Below are 25,226 nucleotides of genomic sequence, written 5' to 3' on the forward strand. Positions count from 1 at the left end.
TGTTCCTCTCTGGTCTTTAAAAAATAATATCTATTAGGTTTTTGTTAAATTTATTATGTCTTATTATAAGACATAATACAAAAACCAAAAAAACCACCACCCAGAAATATCCATTATTTACATTTTGGAGAAATGTAATTTACATTTTGGAGAAAATATATATTACATATATTTTCTTCACATATACATATATGCATATATACATGCACATATGTATGTACATATGCATAGATAAGCACACATACAAGCACATATGTACACATACATATTCCCCCTTTATTTTTTTAAAAACTTTTTTAATTTTTAATTTTTTATTTTCCAAGACAGAGACTTGCTCTGTTCCCCAGGCTGGAGTGCAGTGGTGTGATCTCAGCTCACTGCAACTTCTGCCTCTGTGGTTCAAGCAATTCTCCTGTCTCAGCCTCCCGAGTAGTTGGGATTACAGGGGTGTGCCACCACGCCTGGCTAATTTTTGTATTTTCAGTAGAGGCAGGGTTTCACCACGTTAGTCAGGCTGGTCTCGAACTCCTGACCTCATGATCCATCTGCCTTAGCCTCCCAAAGTGTTGGGATTATAGGCATGAGCCACCACGCCCGGTCACTTCCTTCACGTTTAAAAGCAAAATTAGTCTTTCAAATAGAGAGAGAATAGGAAGTGGAGGCAAAAATAATTCCAGGCTACAGCTCAGGTAAGCCCTGTATTGCGCCAGCGACAGTCATGAGCTTGTGGAGGACCCAACTTAACTAGTTTATGTCACCGGCCTGATGGCCAGGGAAAATATCCAAGTCCTTGCCCCTCAAACCACATAGATGAATACTTCTTACAGAGTATATGGGAAGCACACTGAGGAACACACACACAAATTCATAAATATACACAAACCAGAGATATATACATAAAACATATCATTCAAATGATTTTTTTGTGCAGTTTCTGTGAAAAGCTACTTCTACCTCAGTGTGCTGCAGGTAACACACAGTAGCAATCATAAGCTTGTCTTCATGGATCTTGTGATTCAGTGGTTGAGATTAAAAACTAACCCATGAGAAACAATAGCAAACCAGAAGGAGATACTATCTCACAAACTGCTGGGGGATGGGATTCCAGTAATCAATCTAATGATGAAGATATGTTCCAGCAATACTTTCCTGAGGTCAGAAATGTACCTCTCAGGACAGATAAATAATTTTGGAGACACAGCGATGCAGTATAGTTTGGTAGATGAAGGAAATTGTGAGATCATTATCTGTTACTGAAGCTGATCACACACGTACTAGAGAACACATTTGGAGGAGAGGTTTGCAGACTGCCGGGCCCCAGGGGAGGAGCAGGAGCAGAGAGAAGGGGCCTGCTCACTGGAAGCTCTAGGTCCTAGAAAGAGCTATGTGGTTTGGGAGCCATGCTCTTCCTCTAGAAGCTCCCAGGGACAGACCTTGACTATTATACAGAATATGCAGTAGGCTGAGGAATGTGCTGTCGTGACAGCCCTCCAATGGAAGTCACTTGAGCTAGCGGATAGAGAGTGAAGGAGGGCCATGATGTCTACAGACAAAGCTGTGGACAGAATCTGAGAAAGCAGTAGATCAAGGATGTGGTATATGATGAGTTTAGTTTCAGTTCTGTTGAGTAGAATGCAACAGGTCATCCAAATGCAGTTATGTCACAGACCGTTGGAAATATAGTGCTGGATCCCAGGGTGAAAGGCAAGCGCTAGGAACAGAGAGTGTTCAAATCATTGCTAAGAGTACAGCTTTGGCCGGGCTTGGTGGCTCACGCCTGTGATCCCAGCACTTTGGGAGGCCAAGGCAGATGGATCATGAGGTCAGGAGATCGAGACCATTCTGGCTAACACGGTGAAATGCCGTCTCTACTAAAACTACAAAAAAAAAAAAAAAAAAAAATCAGCCAGGCGTGGTGGTGGGCACCTGTAGTCCCAGCTACTCGGGAGGCTGAGGCAGGAGAATGGTGTGAACCCAGGAGGTGGAGCTTGCAGTGAGCCGAGATCGTGCCGCTGCACTCCAGCCTGAGCGACAGAGTAAGACTCTGTCTCAAAAAAAAAAAAAAAAAAAAAAGGAGTACAGCTTTAGGCTAAGCAACATGGCAAATACAAAATAAATTCAGGGCAACATATGCCCTGAATGTTAAAGAATAATGTTTGACTAGGGGAAGGGGAGAGGAGAAGGGCAATATTAGCGTAGGTGGCTCTGTGGGGAGGAGGGGAAGGGCATGGATTAATGTGGAGACCAGTGGGCATTTCCAGACATGAAAACTGGCCTGTTTTGTTTCCCTGCTGCACCTCTACCCTAGAGCAGCACTTAGCACCTAGTACTAAGTACTCAGAAAAAAATGTAGCGAATGAATGGGTAACTGAATATGAACTTGGCATTAGAAGTACAGTCACTTCAGAGACATACTCTTGGAATTTTGATCATAGACATCAGAAGCAAAGCAACAAAAACTATTGTTGAAGACAGGGTAGTTCTAAAGAAAGAAGATTCAGGAGTAGAAGTTCAAGCGCAGTTCTCATTGGGAGCATGAGGTAACAAATAAGCCTTAGATGGCAGGGGAAAAGGAGGTGTTTGACAATATGAGAAGGGGAAAAAAGGTGTTGGATTGATACACTGAAGGCCGCTACAAAGGAGGAGATCCAGAGCTTGTGGATGGACTAACAATAGACTGTTTTGGAGGCTGGAGAATGAAAGAATAAAAGGACAATGATGCATCAAGGTGAAGATAAAGGTAATTCGATAACCATCATGCTGAAACCACCACCCCCCCCAGTGTTTTTTGTGTGCTACTCAATAAAGTCTAAATTCCTCTGAATGGTGTTCAGCATCTGCCATAATGGACCCAGCCAATCATTCCAGTTTTATTTCCCAACCCTTAATTCACAAACCCTGAACTTGAACCAGGCATACTGACTCTCCATGCCCCAAACTTACCCTGCATTCTCCTTTCTTTCTCCCTTACCCCTCACTCTTGCTGTTTGATCCATTTGGAATTATCTTCCTCCTTGCTCCCAACACTAATCTTGCCTGGATAAATTCTACCCATTCAGTGAAGTCTAATGTGGAACACTGTCTGATCGTCCCAAACTGGAAGCTTTGTTTTTCTTAATTACATTTGGTCCCAGTTTCTAGATCTCTCTCTTGCCCACAATGCCAAACACATCACACTGTGCTTGTTTGTTCTTGTGTAGTGCAAAATATAAGCGAGGACCTCAGAACACACCCAGCCATATAGCACTCCTGATAGCTTCACTAAATAGAACCACACTATTGGAGTTAGTTCCTCCATCAGCTTTTGCTTTCATAGCTTTTCTGTATCCTCCCTTGCTGTCAACAGCTTAGCCTTTGTGGCAATACATGTGCCTATAGAGAATAAACTTTCTCGTCTTCTAATATCCTTTGGGTTGAGTAACTAGATGGCAAAGATCATAAGGATTACATATAAAATTAAGATTTGCAAGGCCTTCCTGTGAGCAACAGATGTTTAGTTTTGCTAGTTTCTTCCTAGATTTTGGCTGTTTGTCAGACATCTAAGATCCAAAACCAACAAATTTAATATCTTTTTTCTAGCATATTTCATTGCTGCATCTCTATTACTTGCGTATAATGTATAGAGTGAAATGTAACGAACATTCATTTTTAAAAATCAGCTTCTTATTCCTTCATTAAAACAGGGGCGTACTTAAGGATTAACATAAACTTGCATTATATATTCAGTTTCCACACTGGTACACTATTCTGTGGAGAAACAAATGGTGAACTGTACCCTAAAATACTAAATATGGTTGGGAGCAGTGGCTCATGCCTGTAATCCCAGCACTTTGGGAGGCCGAAGTGGGCGGATCACTTGAGGTCAGAGTTTGAGACCAGCCTGGCCAACATTGTGAAACCCCGTCTCTACTAAAAATACAAAAATTAGTCGGGTGTGGTGGTGTGCACCTGTAATCCCAGCAGCTCTGGGGGCTGAGGCAGGAGAATTGCTTGAACCTGGGAGGTGGAAGTTGCAGTGAGCCAAGATTGCGCCACTGCACTTCCAACTTGGGTGACAGCAAGACTCTGTCTCAAAAAAATAAAAATAAAATAAAATACAAAATGTAAGAAAAGTCTCATATGTCACATCACATGAGCCTCTAACTTATCAATGTATAGCCTTCAGAATATAAAATTATATGTATTTATCAAGACACAATAAAGAGAATGAAAAGATTTGCCACAGGGTGAAACATATTACATATATGACCAACAAAGGACTAATATCCAGAATATATGAACTTCTAAAAATGCGTAAGAAAAGCCAAACAACCCACTGTACACACAGGCAAAAGCTTGAACCAGGAACATTACGAAAGAGAAAATCCAAGGCCCCAATACAAATATGAAAAGATGTTCAACTTGATCAGTTAGCAGGGAAACACGAATTAAAGCCGTAAGTACATATCAACACCCATCCACCAGATCTGTAAAAATTCTGAAGTCTAACAATACATAGTAGTGGTGAGGATATAGAGCAATGGAAAAGTTCATATATATTGGCAGGAGTGTAAATTTGGTATCGGCACTTTGAAAAATAGTTGACATCTTCAAGTAAAGTTGAAAATATACACACATATCCTATAACCTAATAATTTTACTTTTAGTTTTGCGCCCTAGAGAAATTCAAGTACACATGCACAGGGGTATGTATGCCAGAATATCCATAGCAGCACTGTTCACAATTGCCCCAAACGTTGCATGTACAGAATGGATAAATTGTGGTATACTCATAAAATGGAATACTATATAATGATGGAAATGAATGAACTATACACATCAGCATGGATGAATCCCATAAAAATAAGTGTTGAGCAACAGAAGTGAGACACAAAAGAATATACATAGAATGATTCTAGTCATATAAAAACAGCCACATTGATATGAAATTGTTTAGGGATACCTGCATAGAAGGTAACATCATAAAAAAAAAGGAAAGACACTATTATGCATACAAGGAGAGGGGTGACCTCCAGGGTTGTGACCAGGGAAGGGCACAAAGGAGGATTCCGAAAAGCTGCCAATGTTCTATTTCATGACCTGCATGGTTTTGACGTCTATGTTCACTTTATAATTATCCATTAAATTGTTCAGTTCTGTTTGTGCATTTTTTGCATGTATATTTTGCATTTTGAAAAATTTAGAAAGTTTGATATAAATCAGATGTTTATACTTACAAATACATTTTATCTATAGAAATAAGATGGCAAGCAACATTTAATCAGAATGACCCATAACGTTCATTTAGGTAATATAAATACTGTACATTTCAATAAAAAAGAATATAGAATAAATATTTTGGGACCAAAATTGAAACAAAGAAGGAAAAACAGAAAGGTAGATGAACTTCAAGGCCAAGCTCAAATTTCACTTCTGATGCTTTGGTTCCCAGGCTAAATTTATCTTTCAAACTAAGTATGCTTCTGGTATAAAATGTAACATATTGGGTGGTAAACGTGTATCTCATCTGGCACATTTGTCTTTGTAACTTCTCTGATGCCTAGCACAACAACTGGCTTAAAGGAAGTGCTCAGTACAACGGTCTCACTTCATAAATACACATAACATGTATATAGCCACCCTATCATCACACACTATCACATATTATCAACTGGGCTGTGAACTCAGAAGACTGGGCAAAAACAGAAGTTGTTTTGATATATTCTGAATTTCCATGGTTTCTGGTCATCAATGGACACAATGAAATTTTGTTGAATAAAAGAATAAATTCAGTGTACCAATATACTTGAAATAATTTTTTACTCTGCCTAGTTTCATTCTTCTGTGTTAACAGAGCTTTCTCTTTGGGCATGTATCAGTGGTTCCTAGTAGTCTGCCCTCCAAATAACAGCAAATTTCATGGTTTGGACTTCATATGCCCCTGTTGGCAGTATTGTCTTAAATTTAAATGTCAGATAACATATTATAGAAGTCTTTCTCTTTTAAGATTTTTAAAGACTTTTTAAGTTAATGCAATAAGCATTCCCCTTTAAGAGACTGTGTGGAAAAAGGCCTAAGAACTGTGACCGTTCTCATTTTGGGGGTGGCAGGAAATGGGGTGGGGAGGTGAAATAAGTTACAGATTTCAGGTTCCATGATTTGAAGTACCTCTCTTTAACAAACTACATCCACTCCATATACCTTCAAATGCTTTTTTAAGAAGAATTTTTCTTTTTTTCAAACAATAATCTGAAATGTCTCAAAATGGGGCATATTCAGGCTAACAGCACAGTAAAGAAAGGTCTAAGCAGGAAACCAGGGTGCTGTTTGTGTTTTCTTCATTGCCATATCCTCTGTGTCTACAATAGTGCCTGGCACATGGTAGAAGCTCAAAAAATGACTGATGAATTAATTAGTAAATGAGATAAAAAAGACAGCCTACATGAAAATCCCAAGCAAAAGAAAAGATAATGAATTTTTAATATCTTCTATGGCTCACTAAGCCAATCTGTTTTCCATGTGTAAATAAGCAAACAGTAAGTGAAACTTTAAAAATCCTATTCTTGCAGAAAGGACACTAGCTAGCAGGAGACAGGGTACAGACGTAGTAAAAAATAGAGCCTGGGTTTTCCTCCAGCATATCATAACATTCAGAGAGGTGTTTAAGTCCTTGCAGTTGCTACAGGGCAGAGAGCAATGTATCTAGGAGCATTCACAAAGCATTCCTTAGCCAGGATCAGCAGGGGTCATGCAGAAAGCATCTCTCCTGAAATTCTAGTTAATGTGTACCTCTCTCTGCAATTAGCAATTTGAAAAAGAACTAACTAGAGTTCTTAAAGAAAAAAAAATAAGACTACCTGAACATTCTGAACATGTGAGACTCAAATTTAAGTTCCTACAAACGGGAGAGACTGAAAACAAACTGCCAGCCTGATATGACAACATGAGTGCTCAACACAACCAGCGCCATATCTGCATGGGACACGGAGGGAGAAGAAGGAGAAGGCTGATTAGTAGTGGGTCAAGTGTCTGGTTGAAAATAGGAGTGGACATCTGTCCTGGTCTGATCTATACAGTTCTGCATCTTCTTTGAGCAGTTTTCTCCCTAAAAGAAGAGCTCTCAAGCCTGAGGCAAGCTGCCCTTAACTGGGCACCGCACATAAGGTATCACTGCACATAAGGTAAAGAGAGCTCCAGCCAAAGCAGAGCCATAACTTCACAGCCACCTCCAGCCTGCCCCACCTACTCTAGATTGCCTCGGCTCCAGAGGTTCCTGTCTAGCAAATTTTTGCTTAAAGACTTTTTTGTTGTTTTGTTTTGTTTTGTTTGTTTGTTTTGTTTTTTGAGACAGGGTCTCACTCCAGGCTGGAGTACAGTGGTGCAATCACAACTCACTGAAGTCTCGATCTCTTGGGCTCAAGCAATCCTCCCACCTCAGCCTCCCTAGTAGCTGAGACCAAGTCATGTGCCACCACGTCTGGCTAATTTTTGTATATATATTTTGTAGAGACAGGGTTTCACCATGTTGCCCAGGCTGGTCTTGAACTCCTAGACTCAGCTGATCCACCCGCCTTGGCCTCTCAATGTAGTAGGATTACAGGTGCAAACCACCATGCCCAACTCCTTCTGCTTAAATTTTTAAGTTTATTTTCATGTCTACCAGAAGAGCTTGCCTCCAGGTATCACACTCCCAATGTCACTTCTAGTTATCCTGGAGCTCAACTTTTGAAGAACAAAATTTCACATTCCCTGTTTCCCCTACAATTAGTTTTGATAATGTGGACTCAGTCATTTTTGTTCTATATGAAAATAACTTTTTCTCTTTAATTGATACAGAAGGAAAAAAGGGTAAGTGATATATCAAAAGGTCTATGCAGAACACTCCAGTAAAATCCTTGCCCTGAAAGCCACCACTTCTCTACCTTCAGCCTCCAAGCTTTGCTCTCCCCTCCCCTCCCTCCATCCATGCCATCTCCCTTCTTGTACCCCTTCTCCTGGCAGAACTGCAAGCGTACTCACTTGAGTCTTGTTTGCCTTGGACTGTCTCCAGCTAATCCACTTTAACATCTTGTCTTGCTCTCAGATTTTATTTCTCCTTCCACCAAAATTTTAATAATGAAATAGATTTCAATTTGAGTTGGGCTGTGGTGGGGCTGAACTGGTTCTGGCAGCTCAGTCCTCCCAGGCAGCTCTGAAGCAGGGATCAGCCTTGCCACATCCCACTGCTCACTGCCAAGCTCTCAGAGCCCAACCAGAATTTGCTTGAGAGGCTGGAAGATTCTGTCTAGGGCAGAATCACACTCCCACCAAGGCTATGATGTGAGTCACAAGTATTTGGCATCAATGAGTCTGTGATAGGCATTAATACTTGCCACATGCCAACCCTGAAGCCCCTGGACTGGGCTACAGAACCACTTTGTAATTTACTTTGTGTTGCTGTGGATTTGCTGGGGCAAAGTGGGAGGTGATGCAAGGACATTCGGCGTAGGGGGTGGGAGTGGGGGTAATAGTAGTGTTTCCTTTCTGTTGCAAGGATCAACAAGCTGAACTATCAAGGTTACTACAAAAGTACTGTTTTTAATCCAACTTACCAGGCAGGAGATTGACTTGGTGTTGAATCTTAGGTCTGCCGTTAAGTGGCTTCATGACTCTGGGCAAGTCACTTTATTTATTTATTTTTAAAACAGAATGAAGGAAGAGGGCTAGATGATCTCGAAGATTCCTTTCCTTCCTAAGATTCTATGGTTTCAAATTCCAAACTCACACTGAATCAGATCTAGTCTCTGGTTACCCTTGCAGCTATCACATACAGATCTCATCTACTGGCAAATCACTTTTTCCAGCGTCCCTATTTCTGTAACAAGTACTTGTATAAACGTGAAACAAATCTTTATGCGGGTCCAAGTGCTCTGAGTACCACAAGGGCATTTCTGAGGTTTCCTGCAAGCTGCGTGTGTTCAGCAAACTACTCACTGGCAGCCGTATTTTATGAAACTTACTTGCTTTTGCAGATGATTGGCAATTTTAATGATGGGTTTCTCGAGGGAGGTTTTCAAGCTATGGAATATAAATCAAAATATTAAGTAAAATAATGCTGATATGAAAAATTTTGCCCTGTGAAGCTAGGTTGTATTTTTCAGCAAAGTATATTTCATACCCTTTGGTGGTACGCAACAGCTGGAAGCCAGTCATTTATTTGAGGAACTTTCACTTAGAGGAAAACCTGTGACTTCAATTCCTCACACTTTATCAATTTGTTCTGAAAAGCCCACACATTTGTACTGTGTCAAATGTCTCTGAGGAGAGGATGGAGTTGTGTTTCTGGGAGGTGAGAGGGCAGCCAGAGGCGGGGAGCTGCAGGCATCCCAAGTACCACAGAAACCTCTGCATTTTGTTACCCTCTGCTCCTCCTCCTCCTCCAGCCACCTGCCTACCACAGATAAAAGTAACAAAGGAACTATACTAGGAAGAAAGTTATTTTCAAACTTAGCTCTGGACTTGAATTATTAAGAAAGCTAAAAAAGAAAAATAATAACAATTTGGGCTTAGAGTGGAGATGGTATTTTTCCTACTTTGGAGTGACTGTCAAGTCCTTGAAGAAAATCAGAGTGTTTCCATCTGGGATTTATACAGCAATTCTAATCCTATATGCTGTCAGGTGTGGGATGTGACTGAGACTCGAGATTACCAGCTATATTATAAAGCCCAAGTTTAGACTTCAGATATATCTACTCTAGGCCTTGGTAACAGGAAGTGCAATTATATACACTTTTCAGGTATTTATTTAAGGGTTTGAAGTGTTTTGTTACTAAATGGGAGGCAGTATAATCTCTCCCTAATAAGAAATATTTCAGGGGCCCCTCCAGCCCCCTGAGACAAAGGGCAGAGTAACAGAAGTGCTGAGGAAATTTTCCCAGAGACCTATCCCATTTTTCCTGCCTTCAAGATAGCACATTTAATGGGCTGGATCTCCAGTGTGTGGTGCCACTGTCCAGGGACCACAGCTAAACCTAACATGCTGTCACAGCAACATGCTGGAGACCCAGTCTTGGGTGGACTATCTTGATGGTTTTTAAGAATGTGTCAAGTGAAAAATATTACCATGTGAACTGCTAAGATTTTTATCGATCCTAATGCTGCCAAGTCTCCACATTTCCTGATGTCTAGTTTTCTCTTCAGCGGCAAAACACAGTGGTCTGTGGCCCCTTGAAACTCTAGGGGGCATGTTGCTGCCTGTTTTCTTGCACAGGAGTTGCCCCGCACTCCCCTGGGCAGTGACCTATCCCAGGTCTTCTGTGCTCTTTCATATAGGATCTCAGCTAGTCCTTCAAAATCCCAGGAAGTAGAAATCACTGCCTTCATCGTACAGATAAGGAGATGGAGGTATGAAGTGATTAAAGGACCACTCGGGTCATGCAGCTGGCACCCAGTTGAGGATTGTACCTGATCTCAAAACCCATCCCCTTTCTTTTACATCACATTTCCTCCCTGCAGCAGACACTACGGGCAGCCCACCCAGATCCCCTTTCCTGCCAGGGCACCAATATCCCAGCTCTCGTGCCTGTTGGCTGCTCACAGCTCACAACTGACACAAACGGCTGGCCCCCTTGCCTCAATGCAGGGCAAACTCCATGCAATTCCTACTGCAGAGCTCTGGGAGGGACCAGCCTTCGCTCCTTCCCCACCGGACCCTGCTTTCCCTTCCCTCTTTCCCCTCTTAGGAGCACTTTCTCAAATCACATGCATAGGAATCTCGGTCAAAGACTGCTTCTAGGGGATGGGACCTAGGGTGTTCTCCTTTGAGCTCCGAGTTGTCCTAACTCCATCCCTATTCTGTTTTTGTTTGTCTGTCTTCCTATTTGTGAACCCATTTAAGTAAAGACATTCATTTTTTCCCTCAGTCATCTGTCCTCCATAAGCACTAATCCCTACAGGGAAAATAATTTCTTACATCTAATTCAAGTGCTTTCAGTTGCAGCATTAGCCCACTTTTTCTCAGAAGAAAAACCAAGCAGTCTTTTATCGCTGATGCAATTAGCAGAAGACTAGAAATGGACATCCTTTCTCTTTCTGGGTTTCTACATGCCAGAATGTAAGCTGGAAGATGGCAGGGCCTCTTCGCATTTACTGCTGTACTCCTAGCATGGAGAACAGCATCTGCTGTAGAGTAGGGAGGACCTCTGCACAGTTCATGAATGAAGTGGGTGGGAATATACCAACACAGGGACTAGGTATCTCATGGTGCAGGGAGTGGTTCCTCTCTCTAGCTACTGCCCTTGCATCTAGTGGCCTCCCAGTGTGCAGGTGATGAAACTGTCAGTTCTGATGAAACAGGTAAGGCTCTACAGGAGTTCTGTTCTTAGAAGGCTCCTGCAGCCAGGCTGCTCTGCCTCTTGTTTACTGGCATCATGCTACGGCTTGTTATTAAAGCAGCAGTGACACTGCAGGAATCCTTTGAATTTCCCCTTAGTTGGACCCTTACCATCTCCGACCCAAGCCTTCCTTCCCAATTGGTAAAACAAAATCTTGGTCCTGACGCACTACATTGATGTGATAATTTAGGGTTTAAAAACCATTGAGTTATATCCAAAAATCTCAGGGGTTCTCCAGGTATTTCCCTGTTCTTCTTTAGCATATCACCATTATCAGCCCACATTGCACCTCAGCTCACATTAGCTTGTTACTGAAGTTCCTCTTCAAACCACACACCAGCCTGAAATGTTTCAGCAGTGTTCCTTCCCTTATAATTTTTTCAGAGAAGAGTACCAGCAAGTCAATTTCACTTCAATCTCCCTCTCTCCAGCCAACTCTGACATGTCTGGAAATTTATAGTGATTTTTGGATGGAGAGTATCTCTACTAGGGTAGGTTTGTAATGTTCCCTTCAATAAGTATTTATTTTATGTTTCCAGCATGCCTGGGCTAAATGGCAAATACATGCACTGGAACTATTACAGTGCAGATGGCTGCTTTTGTACCATTAGCTGGAAAGGATTCAGCAGATATCTATCAGGTTAAACAAGAAGGTATTTGGCTGTCACCTCATTACTCAGCCCTGCTTGGCTAGAATTCTATAATTCTAGATTTCTTCTAAGTGTGACTGCAAAGCCCCACCATTTAGTAATGCACATATAGTCAAAAGATGATTCACAGTGGAATGACCTTTTCAGAAAATCATGAACTGACTCCTGGACAGAATATGGAGGGGCTCAGATCACCATGGAACAAAGTAAGCACACCTGTTTGCCCCTTAAGGAACTACTGCCTTTGTATTAGACAGGTGCAAGGTAGAAGCTATGCAGACCCATTTAAGTACTGAACAAAAGCAACCCTAGAAAAGTTACTAATGCCATTTACTGAGGCACCCATATTGTATTGTCAGTGTTTAATGTAGGATTAAGAATATTAGACTGTTTTCTCATCAAGAGAGGATTTACAGCTTAAGAAAACAGTTCAGCTTCTCTGCTATAGAGAAAAGTGGTTGCGTTTCCTTCCCTGGAGATGTCAAAGAAGAGTCAGACAAGGAGGTTTCCAAGTTACAGACCCTAGGTGAGAAATAAGAAGTGGTGTTGGGCATTGGTCTTCTGCTCCCAATCTTGTATTGTTAGCAAGAATTTGGATGAAGCTACAGAAGATGCATTTATCCAATACTGCAGAGAGATACGGCTAACACACTGGACAATATAATTTGTATTCAATACATTCTAGAACACTGAGATAGAACTAAATAAGAGAAAATCTAATAGATGTAAAGTAGCCTACACTCAGGTTACTAAGTCACCCGCCCGACTAAGGACAGTCCATAAAAAAGGGCATGGAGATTTTATGAGCCAGCACTGGACACACATGCGAAACATGGCATGCCGTCTTAGGCAGGATCTGCACATAGCAGCTAGTCCTAGAACAAGGAGCCATGTTTACATTAGTTAGAATACTTCTGCAGTATTATGTACCTTTTAGATGTATTTATATTTAGATATATTTATAGGACTCATTTTATACAGAAATTACACACTGGAGTAAATCCAGATGAAGGCAACCTGGATGTGGAAGCATCTGAAAAATATATAAATATAAGGAACAGACACAGAAACTGAGGACTTCTAAACAGAGATGATTTGGAGAAAAGATGTGACAAGCATCTTTCAACACTTAAAGCCTTAAGAGCTGCCACTAGCAAAATGTGGTACAATTTGAGCACTAAAATTAATACATGATGATAATAGACTATAATTAATTAAATAATAAAATAATCCATGAGCCAATGCTAACAGCAAATATCCAAACCTTAGATTCGAAGGGCTAGCAGATGGAAAAGAGAGTAAAGTTATTTTTATAGACAGGTGAGTTGAAGCTACATCACTTTAGGTCTAATACGGAAAAGAACCTGCTGACAGTTAATAAACAATAAAACCTCAGGGCAGAACCAGCCCAAGCATTTTCAAAGATCCTCATAGTCTGCCAAATAATTGTGCAATCTTATTCATAGTATCTAAACCTTTGCCCTCTAGTAAGAGTGGGAATTAACCTTTACTGAATGTCTAATGGTTATCAAGCAAATATTTTACGTAATCTTTCCAATGACTTAGTGAGATACGTATTATTATCTCTCCTTTACAGAAAAAGGAAGGTACAGTAACCTATGCAATGTGACGCAGAGTGTCAGAGTTGGGATTTGAACCTAGGTATATCGAACTCCTTCCACCACACCACAGCGTACGTAACACACATGGAGTGGTTGGAGGAGACCCTGGAGCCGCCACACCTCAAGCTGGTGTGTCATGACTCTTTAATGGTTATGCTTTCCTCATCTACTCAGCCAGACAGGGAAACTATTACTGTCATTCCTCTGGATTGTAAGAGGAAGACTGGGGCGGTTTTTCTAGAAGTCTATGTTAGATGAGTCTGAATTGGGTGAGATATCTCCACCCACTCCCCTCCCACAGTGCCCTTGTTTGCCCTTCTGTTGAATATGAGTCAGTTTACCTGATCAGTCCACTTTGTTAACTTCCTCTTTTTCAGAGACTGTTCACCTGACCACTTAGAAACCAGGGTTCCCTGGCAGTCTAGAATAGTTAGGGGAAAATCTGACACTGCTGATAACATCTACAAGTTCAAACATACCAATGAGTGATTTAACGGATGAAGGAAAAGTGCAGTCACAGAGGACAAATGGCTGCCCTGTTATCACCGTTTTGTGTTAGAAGAGTAAGAACATTTAAATTACAGTGCATAGGCCTAGAATGATCTTCCCCTTATTTTGAAAGTGTGACTATGTCTAAGGAATTTTCTAGGTTTTGTATACGGACATAACATAGAATCTCCTACCTTCTGCTCATGTCTCCTAAGGCCAGAGAAGGTAATTGGGATTTGATCTTTCTTTAGCATATTTAAAAATGCAATGTTCATATATCTGTCTGCTTTCAGATCACTGGTTTTCGCTGCCTCTTCCTCTTGGAGTTTCCTGAGACCAGTCATTTTGTTCCCTCTATTTATTTATTTATCTCACAAGTATCTCCTGAGCCTCTCTGTGCTGCGTGTCAGGAGTACGGCAATGAAACAGACAGACACAGCTCTTGCCTTCATCAGGGCTCAATGACCTGGCTATTGAGACAGACACGAAACAAAAAATTACACAGGTAGAGATTCACACTCAACAAAGAGTCCACATCTCTCTACAGCATCCAGCACAGAGCTTGGCACATGATGGGTGCTTCTACATGAATATGTGAGTGCTGTTTCTGTGAAATACGCAGAAAAACTGACCAGCTGAGTTCATCCTAGCATCTGAATTCAACGCTTTGACTTTCAGAGTGGGGGAAAACTGGAAAAATCAGGAGATCTGTGTTCTAGTTCCTGCCTTCCCACAACTACTAGCATTGTCTTGGGTGAGTCACTTAGTTTCTCTGAGCCTGCTTGCTTGCTTGCTTACTTGTAGAGTCAAGTCTAAGTACAAGGACCCCTCATTAATAGTGAAATGGCTGCTGTCAGAGGTCTTCCAGTCCAGCCCCACACACCTTGCCAGAAAGACAAGGCATAGCTGGAGCTGAGGTCTTCCTAAAACAAATGGCTCTAGCATAGGGGTCTGTGTCAAAGTCAGAGCTGCTGGGAAGATGGATTAGCAGCTGGAAGGCATGAATTCCCTGGACCATGACACTAATAATCTATGTCTGAACATGGGAAACACTGCACTTGACTTACCACCCACTGACTGTTTAAAGACGAACACTTTTTATACGCTAGGAACACTAGGTTGTATTTCTAGACAACAGGTCAGAGGAGACAGGAAATTACAGACATGGTTTTTCATTGTATGTTTTTACAAGTGGAAAAAAAAAACTAATTTTCCATCCACTCTGATAGTCAGTAGAAAATGGCTTAAAAACTTGAGGGCAGTTGTCAGAATTACCTTGAATGACCTTGAGCACTAGTCTAAAGCATGATTAGGGTGATTTGGCACCATAATTTCAGCAGGTTCGGGGCACAGTCCCCACACTAAGGTCTCAATGGTTTTTTTCTCCCAGCAAGAAAAAATAGGAAAAATCCTAATGAATGCAGATCATCTTTAAAAGAAATACCTGTAACTTAGAAAACTAAGATGAAGCAACGACACAGCCTGCTGTCTGAGCCTGAAGGAGCAGGCCAAAATACTAGGTCTGAATAAACTAGGGACAAATAGTCTTTGGAAACCCAGAACTTCATTAATAAGATCACTAATAGGCAGCAAAAGATTATCTCACACTCTTTGAATTCTGGAGTAAGCAAATGAGAGAAGGCTCAGACATGGACCCTTTCTTCCCCCTGCTACAGATTCCGGCGGTTGCATTCCTCACCTACCTGGGGCAAATACACAGAGCCTTTGCTACAGTTTCTTTTCTTTTGCTTTCCCATCAGAGCTACTAACTTTTGCTTACTTGCTCCAAAATGTTAGAAAGCAAGTGGCCAGGCTTTCTCACACAACAACTACATCCTTCACATAGCACTTCCTGGTCCTCCTGTCTCTCAGCAACTGAGCCCCAATAATCTAGCCAGAGGAAAGCATCATTTCCACTAGAGTCCCTTTGGATAAGAGGCTGCTACCAAGCAGCATCTCTGTGGCCATTTCCCAAACCCTTAAGCTCGGTCTAACTTTGAGATGAGCTCTTCTCAAATCACTGTAAATTTGAGCCAATCACAGCCACTAAGGTCTCAGGACACTATCCCAATTCAGCCTTCCTGAGATCTGTCCTCCCAGAAGGCAGGGCAGCCCAAGAAGCCCAGGTGGGGCATCTCAGAAAGAGAAGAAACCTAGACTCCCTCACTACTCAGCCTGTCCACTTTTGTTAAACTCTCCCAACATGAGAGGTCAGCCTGAACCACCGCAGTCTTCCATCCCCTCAGACCAGATCTCATGCTGGGACATGCCTCCTCCAGCCCTGTTCTTTCCCTCTTGGCACAAAGAGACAACTGGCTCCTGAAGGTAGGATCCATAGTAAGAGAAATTCTCTAGGGGTACCTCTTCAGGGGTGGTTGAGCCATCAAGAAGTCTCAGGGGAAGGAAGGTTAGGACTCTGTCCTACCTTGTCACTGTCCACTGTGTTCTGAGAGGTCCTAGAAGCAATGGAGATGGTGTCTGGTTGGCTGCTCCCATCCCCCTGGCTGTCAATATCCTCCACTCCATCCCTGCAGGAAGAAGAGAAAAAAAACAGGGGTGGGGGTGGGGGGAACCACTGTGGGTTTAGAGCACACAAGGATTTCCGGTTGGGTGGGCAGAGCAGCGCCTCGCACTTTCTAGCAGGGATTTGTCTAAAATTATCCTGCTAAAGAGAGTGGCCCTATGCGATTTTCAGTGATGTCACTTCTTGCACTTAGTAAATACATAATCACTATGTTGATAACTGAACGCAAAATGACCCCCTTTCCCAAAACTCCTCCAGCCCATGCTGCAGAGTGAATGTAGCATGAGGGGGTGTATGTATATGTGAATATATATATACACATATATATATGTATTTATACATATATACATATATATACACACATATATACATATATATACACACACATATATATATATATTTGGGAATGGGTCTATAACAGGCAGTAGGAAGATATATATCCTACTTAGAGCCTAGGCTTCTATTCAAGTGATTAGGTCATTTCAATAATCCCAAATTCAGGGTATTCAAGTTTTTGTACATGCTGTAATTAGGATGAGGGTTCATTTACAGTTGGCCTATAAAGAAAACAGAAGTGATAAGATTTCTTTTATTTTTTCATTTTTATTTTTTGAGATGGAATCTCATTCTGTCGCCCAGGCTGGAGTGCAGTGGTGTGATCTTGGCTCACTGCAACCTTTGCCTCCCAGGGTCAAGCAATTCTCCTGCCTCAGATTCCCAAGTAGCTGGGATTCCAGGCTCCTGCCATCACGCCCAGATAATTTTTGTATTTTTTTGTGGAGATGGGGTTTCACCATGTTGGCCAGGATGGTCTCAAACTCCTGACCTCAGGTGATCCGCCCGCCGCGGCCTCCCAAAGTGCTGAGATTACAGGTGTGAGCCACTGCACCCAGCCAAGATTTCTTTTAAACTTAAGTTTCTTCTGTTCAGGAAAACAGGTTGAGTGGAATATTGTCTCCAGGGGCTATTATCTTTGGGAAATTCCTGCTATTGGACCTTCAACTCCTGGGTGTGGAGAAGGAATTTATTGCCTTCATCTGGCTGGGTTTTGAGGATCTCATGCGTGTTTATGATGATTTCTTATCAATACAGACAGCCAAGGCATTTTCTCAAAGACTGGAGAACAGTCACAGGTTCCACAGCAGCTTTGGAGCCAGCTGTGCTGCTGTGTGTCAGCTAAGACCATCTCCTGAGTGCACCCCCGGCATTTAGACCCCTTCCTGGGCCCCGGACCATACAGCTGTCCCACTCCCACATTCTTTCAGCTCTCCAGCTGTAGAACTGTGCCCCTATCCTGTGTCGAGCCCACAGCATGGCCAAGAGGGACTGGATGTCTGGAAACTGATGAAGGCTGCAAGGTCTGTGCCAGGAAAAGCTGGGGGAGATGTGGGGTTAGGGTTGGGGTTAGGTGAATTAGCACAGGAAACGACAGCTCTTCCAATGGGCGCTTTTATAAAGGACACCCTGATGCTGCTTGTGGAGAAGTAATGGCATCAGGGGACAGGGAAACTGAAAGCCTGAGAATCCTACCACATGAACAAAGTGCCACAAATAATGAATTCACCTCAAAGGGTTTAAATAATTACACTCTGGTATACGTGTGGATGTATGTGGATGTGTGTGTATGCAAATACCCAGGCATGTGCACATGTATACACACAATGTCTATTCATCATAAAAAGTATTTTCTCCCACCCAGAACACTTCTAAGTCAACTGCTCTCTCACCATCATTTGTGGGCTTGGGAAATGTCAATTTATTTTAATAACATAAGCCACACATTCGTAGGAAGGAAAATCTGCTGTAAAAAGAATTTATGTGACGCATTTCAAAACCAAAAATAAAGGACTTTTAGATCATCTGTTGTTTTGGATTAACTGGGCCAGTGCTCCCCATCATGTGTAGACAGTTGAGAGCTGGCTGTACTTTCTGCTTCCTGCTATTCTGGCCCATGGTGGGCCCTTCTGGTCCACTCCAGATGAAGTAACTTCTGGGGGATGTGGGGAGCCCACCTAGGAGTGTGGGTAGTATTCCCCAACCAATGAACTCCTCTATAAACTGTCCCCATATCCAGGAATCCAAGATAATGGAATTATAGACTACCTGGTTATTCTCTGCAGAGTATGCCAAGGTTTCTCACCCACCCATCACAGGACAAGAGAAAAGGTGGGAGCGGAGAAAAGTTAGGGGCATTTCCAAGATACGCATTTCCCATATTCTAGAAATGCCCAAACTCTCCTACTATAGGAAAAAGGGGCAATGTCAGGGTAAATAACCCTAGTCAGCCTCACCTGAGTATCCTCTCTCACTATGATCCTAGACCACCATTTCTTTATACTTGTTTCCTTTCTAATTTCTTTATTAAAGTATGGATTCCCTGAGGCATGGCCTGTCTCCACTGCTAGACTTTAGTCCACCCCCTCCTTACCTGGACTCTGGACATAGATAACTGACATCAAAATGATCCCTCCCCCAGAGTGGTTACAATTCCTCCATGCAGCACTGAGGAGGTGACTTTATCCTGGTCATGCAGGTCTTGGGGCTTCTGCCCCACGGAGGTTTCTCTACCTTAGTCACATCCTTCTTTTGGCTACCACCTTGCTCAGAACCAATGTTGCTGCTGCTTCATAGGCCCTGAAATGGCTCCCTACACTGCTTGTCCTGGTTGGTACCTAAGGGTCAACTAAATCCTCCAGCTTTATTCCATTCAGGTACAGGGGAGGAGGGAAGAACCTGTTACCACCAATGACCATCTCGGTTAGAACCCTGTTTTTTTTCTTCAAAATGTATGTGAAGTTTTTGTATGCTTTCTTTGGAAGTATCCCCCAAAAGAGTCATTAGAAGTGTAGGTGTCACATGGAGACTTGGGAAAGACATACTTAAGAAGTCATCCATGGGTTTAGAGGAAACTGGGATTCAGAAGGGTCCAGAAAGATATAAGAAATAAGTCCTCTTCTGCCCAATGACATTGCTTATCATAGGTGAATGAAGGCGAGGTCTCTGTGGGTGTTGCAATAAGAGCTGCAATGAAACCACCACTCCACACGTTACAGTACACAAAGCCCTTTCACTATCCAACCAGTCCAGCGTTCCTCCACTCTAGGGCTCATCTAAAGTCCCCTTTCTTTGAATTCTTATCGCATTTATGATCCCTATTGGTGGTTCTTCTGGTCTATTTCATGTGTGAGACATGGCTATTAGATGGCTCTTAAGGGAATCGACTCATCTTACACTTCCTTTAATCTTGTAGCACCTAGCAGAGTGTTTATCAAATAAGAGGTGCTCAGTGAAGCCCTGCTGAATTTGACACTCATGAGATGCTTAAAGATGAGATGACTCATCCTAGGTGGAACTCACAGGCCTTCCTGGAAAGTGCCACCTGCAGGGCACATCCCCCTTCAGAAGCAAAGATTCATCCCATTCCCGTGCCCGGAAGCCTGTGAGGCAGGCAGTGCTGGAGGGAGAGGCGCTTGTTACCTCTTACTATTGTTCCTCTGTTTGGCTGGTGTTTTGGGGAGCTGAAGTGGCTCCTTTAAAGCTCCTTTCAGGTGAATGATCCTTTCTTGAATCACTTCTCGAATGTTCTTGATCCACTCCTGCTTGGTTTCGATGTTGGAGGCCTAGAGTGCCACAGGGAGAGAGACTGAGAACCCCAACTCCCATCACCTCGCCAAAAACAGCTCTCAACCCTCCTGCAGTCTTCATCTGTTATTTTCAAGGATTCCAAATGTCTGGGGAGTTTATTTATCATTTCATACTTATGACTCTTTAATACCAGAAACAGGCTTCTCCAACTCCCAGAACAGTGCTCTGACCTCAAGACTCAATGCAGAATTACTTGTATGAGAGTAATTGTCAAAGTATTTCATAACCCATAAGGCACTGACCAATCCTGATATCTGCCCTGGAGCTGGAACAGAATCTGGAAGTTCCCCCTGGGACAGGGATTAACACCTGGGTTGCTAGATCCAGGGGAGGTCTAGTGGGCACTGGGAGGGGCAGCATCTACTTCCCAATCAGTATGGATATATGTCAGGATGCTCACCTAGCATGGCTCCACAGACTTGAACTGACTAGCAGTCAGTCCTGGGCTTGTGGCAAGCTAACTCTGTTAACTAAGGCACTGCTATCATTTTATGATGATTCCATTTGTCTTGGTAAAATTTTTTTGCTGGTAATTCTGCCTCACAACAGGTAGCAGCTATGCTGGCAGTTCAGAGTGAACAAGTGTGAAGCTTTTGTCGGGGTTGGACCATCTTTTCCTTGGTGATGGGCACTTTCCTGACAAGCAAATGACTGCTAGGAGCTCCATCAGCTGCATGATCGCTGCTCAGCCAGGCTAACATCACTGCTGTGCCCCAGAGAGCTGCAATGACTCCTCAAGGCCATCCTCTAATGAAAGGCCCCCTCTTGACACTTCTCCCCATCAGCATGGTCCCCATACTAATGTGATTTACTAGGGGCTGAAGAACATAGGTTCCCAGGGAATAAGGTCCATATCTTGTACATGGTTATCCCCCACCACACTAGGCACTATACCTTTTACACAGAAGCTATTTAGGAAAAAATGTCAAATGAATGTAGAGCAAATCAAGGTGCCTTTTGTCAAAGGGCCAATTGTTCTTGCCACTTGAAGGAGGACATACGGACAGAGCACAGTTTAAGTGGGCCCTGCTGAGCTGGCCCCGCAGGCCACTCCCTGCCCTCTTCCCTGTTGGTCACACATGTGCATGCACTTGAAGAGACCATGCATCTTTGAGATTCTGGGTCTACCTTCAGGATAGAATTTGCTTCTCAATACTCATGTGATGCTACCATTTCCAAGAGAGGCCCATGGCTCAGTAGAGTCTCTGCGCCTTAGCTTTTAGGCATCACTTGCCCACCCCTACTTCTATTACCCCCAACCCTAATCTTGTGCCTAGCAGAGAGCAGTACTTACTTTCAGCACTGTTTTATTGTCTGAGGATGGGGTGCGCCCAGACCACAAGGCGAATTTGCAGGGATCGCCCTCCACGTGCTCGGTCACACCCAGCTCTGAGGTCTGTAGACAGGAAATGCCTGTGAGAGGCGGGGAAGGGGAGGGCAGTGGGGAAACTTAGGGCTGGGGTGGGAAGGGAAAGGCAACAAAGAGGAGAGGACCGAGGGAGGGGCTTCTGTCAATCAAACTTTAACAGATTGGATATTCTGTTCATCTACCCAGGATGGAAGGACCTACAGGCACGTGCCTGATTAGCAGGTACCAGGGAGGGAAGGTGAAGAGGGAGGTGCTAAAAGCAAACAGAAAGAAGAACTGTGAACTCTAAAATGCAGACGTGGGAGGTGAGTGGGGTGCTTTCCAAATAGGAGACATTTTCATTTGTCCAGGATGGTTTTGGTGTGGAGGCCAGGGAGGAGATGAGATGAGTGTGTCCAGATCCCTTCCTGCCCATGGGTTCTATGAAAGCAAGGAGTCTTGTCTTATCCCACCTGCCCCACCTACCAGTAGCTTGTTCTTGTAAACATATTTCGTGTGTCCTGAAGAGTCTTTGATTTCCTTGCTAAAAACCAAGGAGATCTCAAAGAGGAACAAGTGCCGCTCCCGCCCCTTCCGGATCAGCGACTTCGGGTCCCACACTTGAAAGGCATCCTGGAGAATCAACTCCCCCTGCACATCCAGGTTCTCGTCGAACCCTGAAAAACATCCATTTTCACCCTGTGGAGTTTCTCTACTGCCACAGTCAGGGGGACCATGTTCCACTCCCGTCTTGGAGAAAGGCCTCTCTTATTGTTAGTCCTCAGTTCCTAAAGGGTTTTTCTCTCTTTGCTAACTCCAGAGACTGCTGAACACTTCCATAGACATCTCTGAGCATTGCAATTAGATCTCTCCTGACCCCTTCCTGCACCACGTCTTTTATATACATAACCAATATTAGTGGAATCTCCTGCAAAGGTCCTGTGCAACCTCACATCTTCACATACCCACGGTTGGCCTCCTGCAAGGGCAAATCCCATAGCTCCTTTGTCCTCCACAACTTTCTACTGTTCCTGACTTGCAGCTATGAGTAGGGCTGAGGACAAACACTTCCTGACTGAGTGTCTTCAGTTCATCTTTATTTGTCATATTACCTTAATTCTCTTCATTCTTCTTCTTCTTCTTCTTTTTCTTTTTCTTTTTTTTTTTTTAGCACAGTGGCATGATCATGGCTCACTGTGGCCTTGAACTTCCAGGTTCAAGTGATCCTCCCACCTTAGCTTCCCAAGTAGCTGGGTCTATAGGTACATAACACCATGCCCAGGTAATTTTTGTATTTTCTGTAGAGACAAGGTCTCTACAGACCAGCCGTTGTTGCCCAGGCTAGTCTCGAGCTCAAGTGATCCTCTCACATTGGCCTCCCAAAGTGCTAGTATTACAGGCATGAGCTACCGTGCCTGGTCTACCTTAATTCCTATATTCCATTTCTAGAATTCCCCCTTTTGATTGCTTTGCACAAGACTTCAACAGTTTATATTTATACCACTTTATACAGTTTATATTTATACCACTTTAAGTTTTTAAGAGAGGCTCTCAAACTTTAATGTGCATAAGAATCACCTGGAGAGCTTGTGAAAACAAAGATTACTGCCCACCCTCCAACCTCCCCAGATATTCTGATTCAGTAGGTGTGGGGTGAGTCCATGAATGTGCACTTCTGACAAGCTCCCAGGTGCTGTTGCTGCTGCTGGTAAACAGACCGTGCATGGAGTAGCTGGATCCAGAGCATAGGTCAGGGACAGACTGGAGGAGCTGGGTACTTGCAGGTACTTCACGGTGGGGTAGAGGTGAAGGTATGAACAGAGAGGAAAGGAGTGGAGAAACTGTGTCAACAGGAGTACATTTAGATTGTTCCTGCTCAGCCTAAGGAAAATAGCCAGGGCTCCTTTGCTCTAATAATTGAGGCTTAAGGTGCTAAGGATTATCCAGGAAATATGGAGACCATATCAAGTCTCCTAAGGTGGTGGTGGTGGTGGTGGTGGTATTGGTGGAGTAGGATGGAGTCCAGAAGAGATGAAACAGCCATGTGTTTACATATTTGCAACAGACTATATACATTTCCTTTAGAACCCATTAAAAATGTTAATTTTTTTTTTTTTTTTTTTTTTTTTTGAGATGGAGTCTCACTCTATCGCTCAGGCTGGAGTACAGCGATGTGATCTCGGCTCACGGTAACCTCTGTCTTCCGGGCTCAGGCAATTCTCATACCTCAGCCTCCTGAGTAGCTGGGATTACAGGCATGCACCACCACAACTGGCTAATTTTTGTATTTTTAGTAGAGACCGGGTTTTGCCATGTTGGCCAGGCCGGTCTCGAACTCCTGACCTCGTGATCCATCCACCTTGGCCTCCCCAAAAAATGTCAAATCGTAACTCATCTAACAAATTCCGCCCCAGTACGGCTGCTCTGCCCACTCACTCTGCAGTGTTAAGATGACTTTACTGGAATCTTACTCTACAGGTTTCTGGTCCCAAGAAGATAGTTTCAGCTGACTGAAGTCTTATCAGAGTTGTTTGGCTGGACTTACTAACCTATGAGGACAAAATGCTGGTTGCACAAGAATGTGAATGTATTTAATGCCACTGAATGGTATATTCAAAAATTGTTAAAATGGTAAATTTATGCTATACATATTATGTACATTTTACCATAATAAAAAAATGAGCATAAGGCTGAAGATGGTATGTTTTGTGTGTGTGTGTCTGTGTGTGTTTATGTGATCAGGATTTCTGTTCATTGTGATGACCAAGGCGATGCAATGCAGATGCTACACAAACAAGCCTGCTGCGGGTTGGGAGCTCTAGCACACCAACAGTGAGGGTAATGGCCTGTCCTGGACTCTCTCATGGACAGCAACATGTCCACATAACCTCCAGTGGCTTAGGCCTGGTCCTTCCTGGAAGCAGGGTGCTAGCCAGGTTGGTCCTTGTGGAGCCCCTCTCACACGACAAGGGCCTATGTAACTATTTGTCGTTTCTTCTCTCTTCCAGCCTTAGCTTTTTTGTCTAACTTTATGCCACTTCCCTCTCATGATGCAAGTTCCCCCGTCTTAAGGAAGAGAGGAGGCTTCCCCAGTGCGGGGAGGACAGCTACCTTCCAGCATGCTGACATGCATGGCATCATTGGCTTTCTTTGGGACACTGAGCATCACTTCCAGGCCATCCTTGAGCTCCCCTTTCCCTTCTTCACAGCAAGTCAAAAGTTCCTGGGGGGAAAAAAGTCCAGACACAATTAGGGCCATCTCCCCCAGCTTCCTCCCACCACCTAACCCACCAAGGAAATTACAGACCAGCTTCGCTCTCTGTAATGGTTCCCTCTGAGCTATAAAGAAAGTGAAGTGGGGTAAGGGGTTATCTCCAAGAATTCAACCACAATTTTTCTCTCACACTGAGCATTCTCAGCCCAATCTAGCCCAAACTAACTCAATCCAACCCAACTCCCAAATGGCTTGATCTGTAAGTCAGCAACTGAGGCATTCTCTGTCACTGGACTGCCCTCTTAGGGAAGGGACTACCCCGGTAAAGCACAAGAACAGAGGTGCAGTACTGTATAATCCAATAAAGAGAACAAAGAGGAGAA

General features: G+C 43.2%; 1 protein-coding gene across 26 annotated transcripts in view; it reads right to left on the bottom strand.

The window, feature by feature from the left end:
• Nucleotides 1-25,226, bottom strand: part of LOC105470260 (kalirin RhoGEF kinase) — a 700,354-nt gene that overhangs the window by 214,872 nt on the left and 460,256 nt on the right. For all 26 annotated transcript variants that reach the window (XM_071089172.1, XM_071089152.1, XM_071089145.1 and 23 more), the window contains exons 29-33: nt 24,741-24,852; nt 22,116-22,306; nt 21,576-21,677; nt 20,114-20,256; nt 16,538-16,640 (exon numbers count right to left, since the gene is read on the bottom strand). In XM_071089172.1, the coding sequence (XP_070945273.1) occupies nt 16,538-16,640; nt 20,114-20,256; nt 21,576-21,677; nt 22,116-22,306; nt 24,741-24,852 (651 nt within the window). The remainder of the gene's footprint in view (nt 1-16,537; nt 16,641-20,113; nt 20,257-21,575; nt 21,678-22,115; nt 22,307-24,740; nt 24,853-25,226) is intronic.

Source organism: Macaca nemestrina, chromosome 2 (assembly GCF_043159975.1).
Source record: "Macaca nemestrina isolate mMacNem1 chromosome 2, mMacNem.hap1, whole genome shotgun sequence".
NCBI lineage: Eukaryota > Metazoa > Chordata > Mammalia > Primates > Cercopithecidae > Macaca > Macaca nemestrina.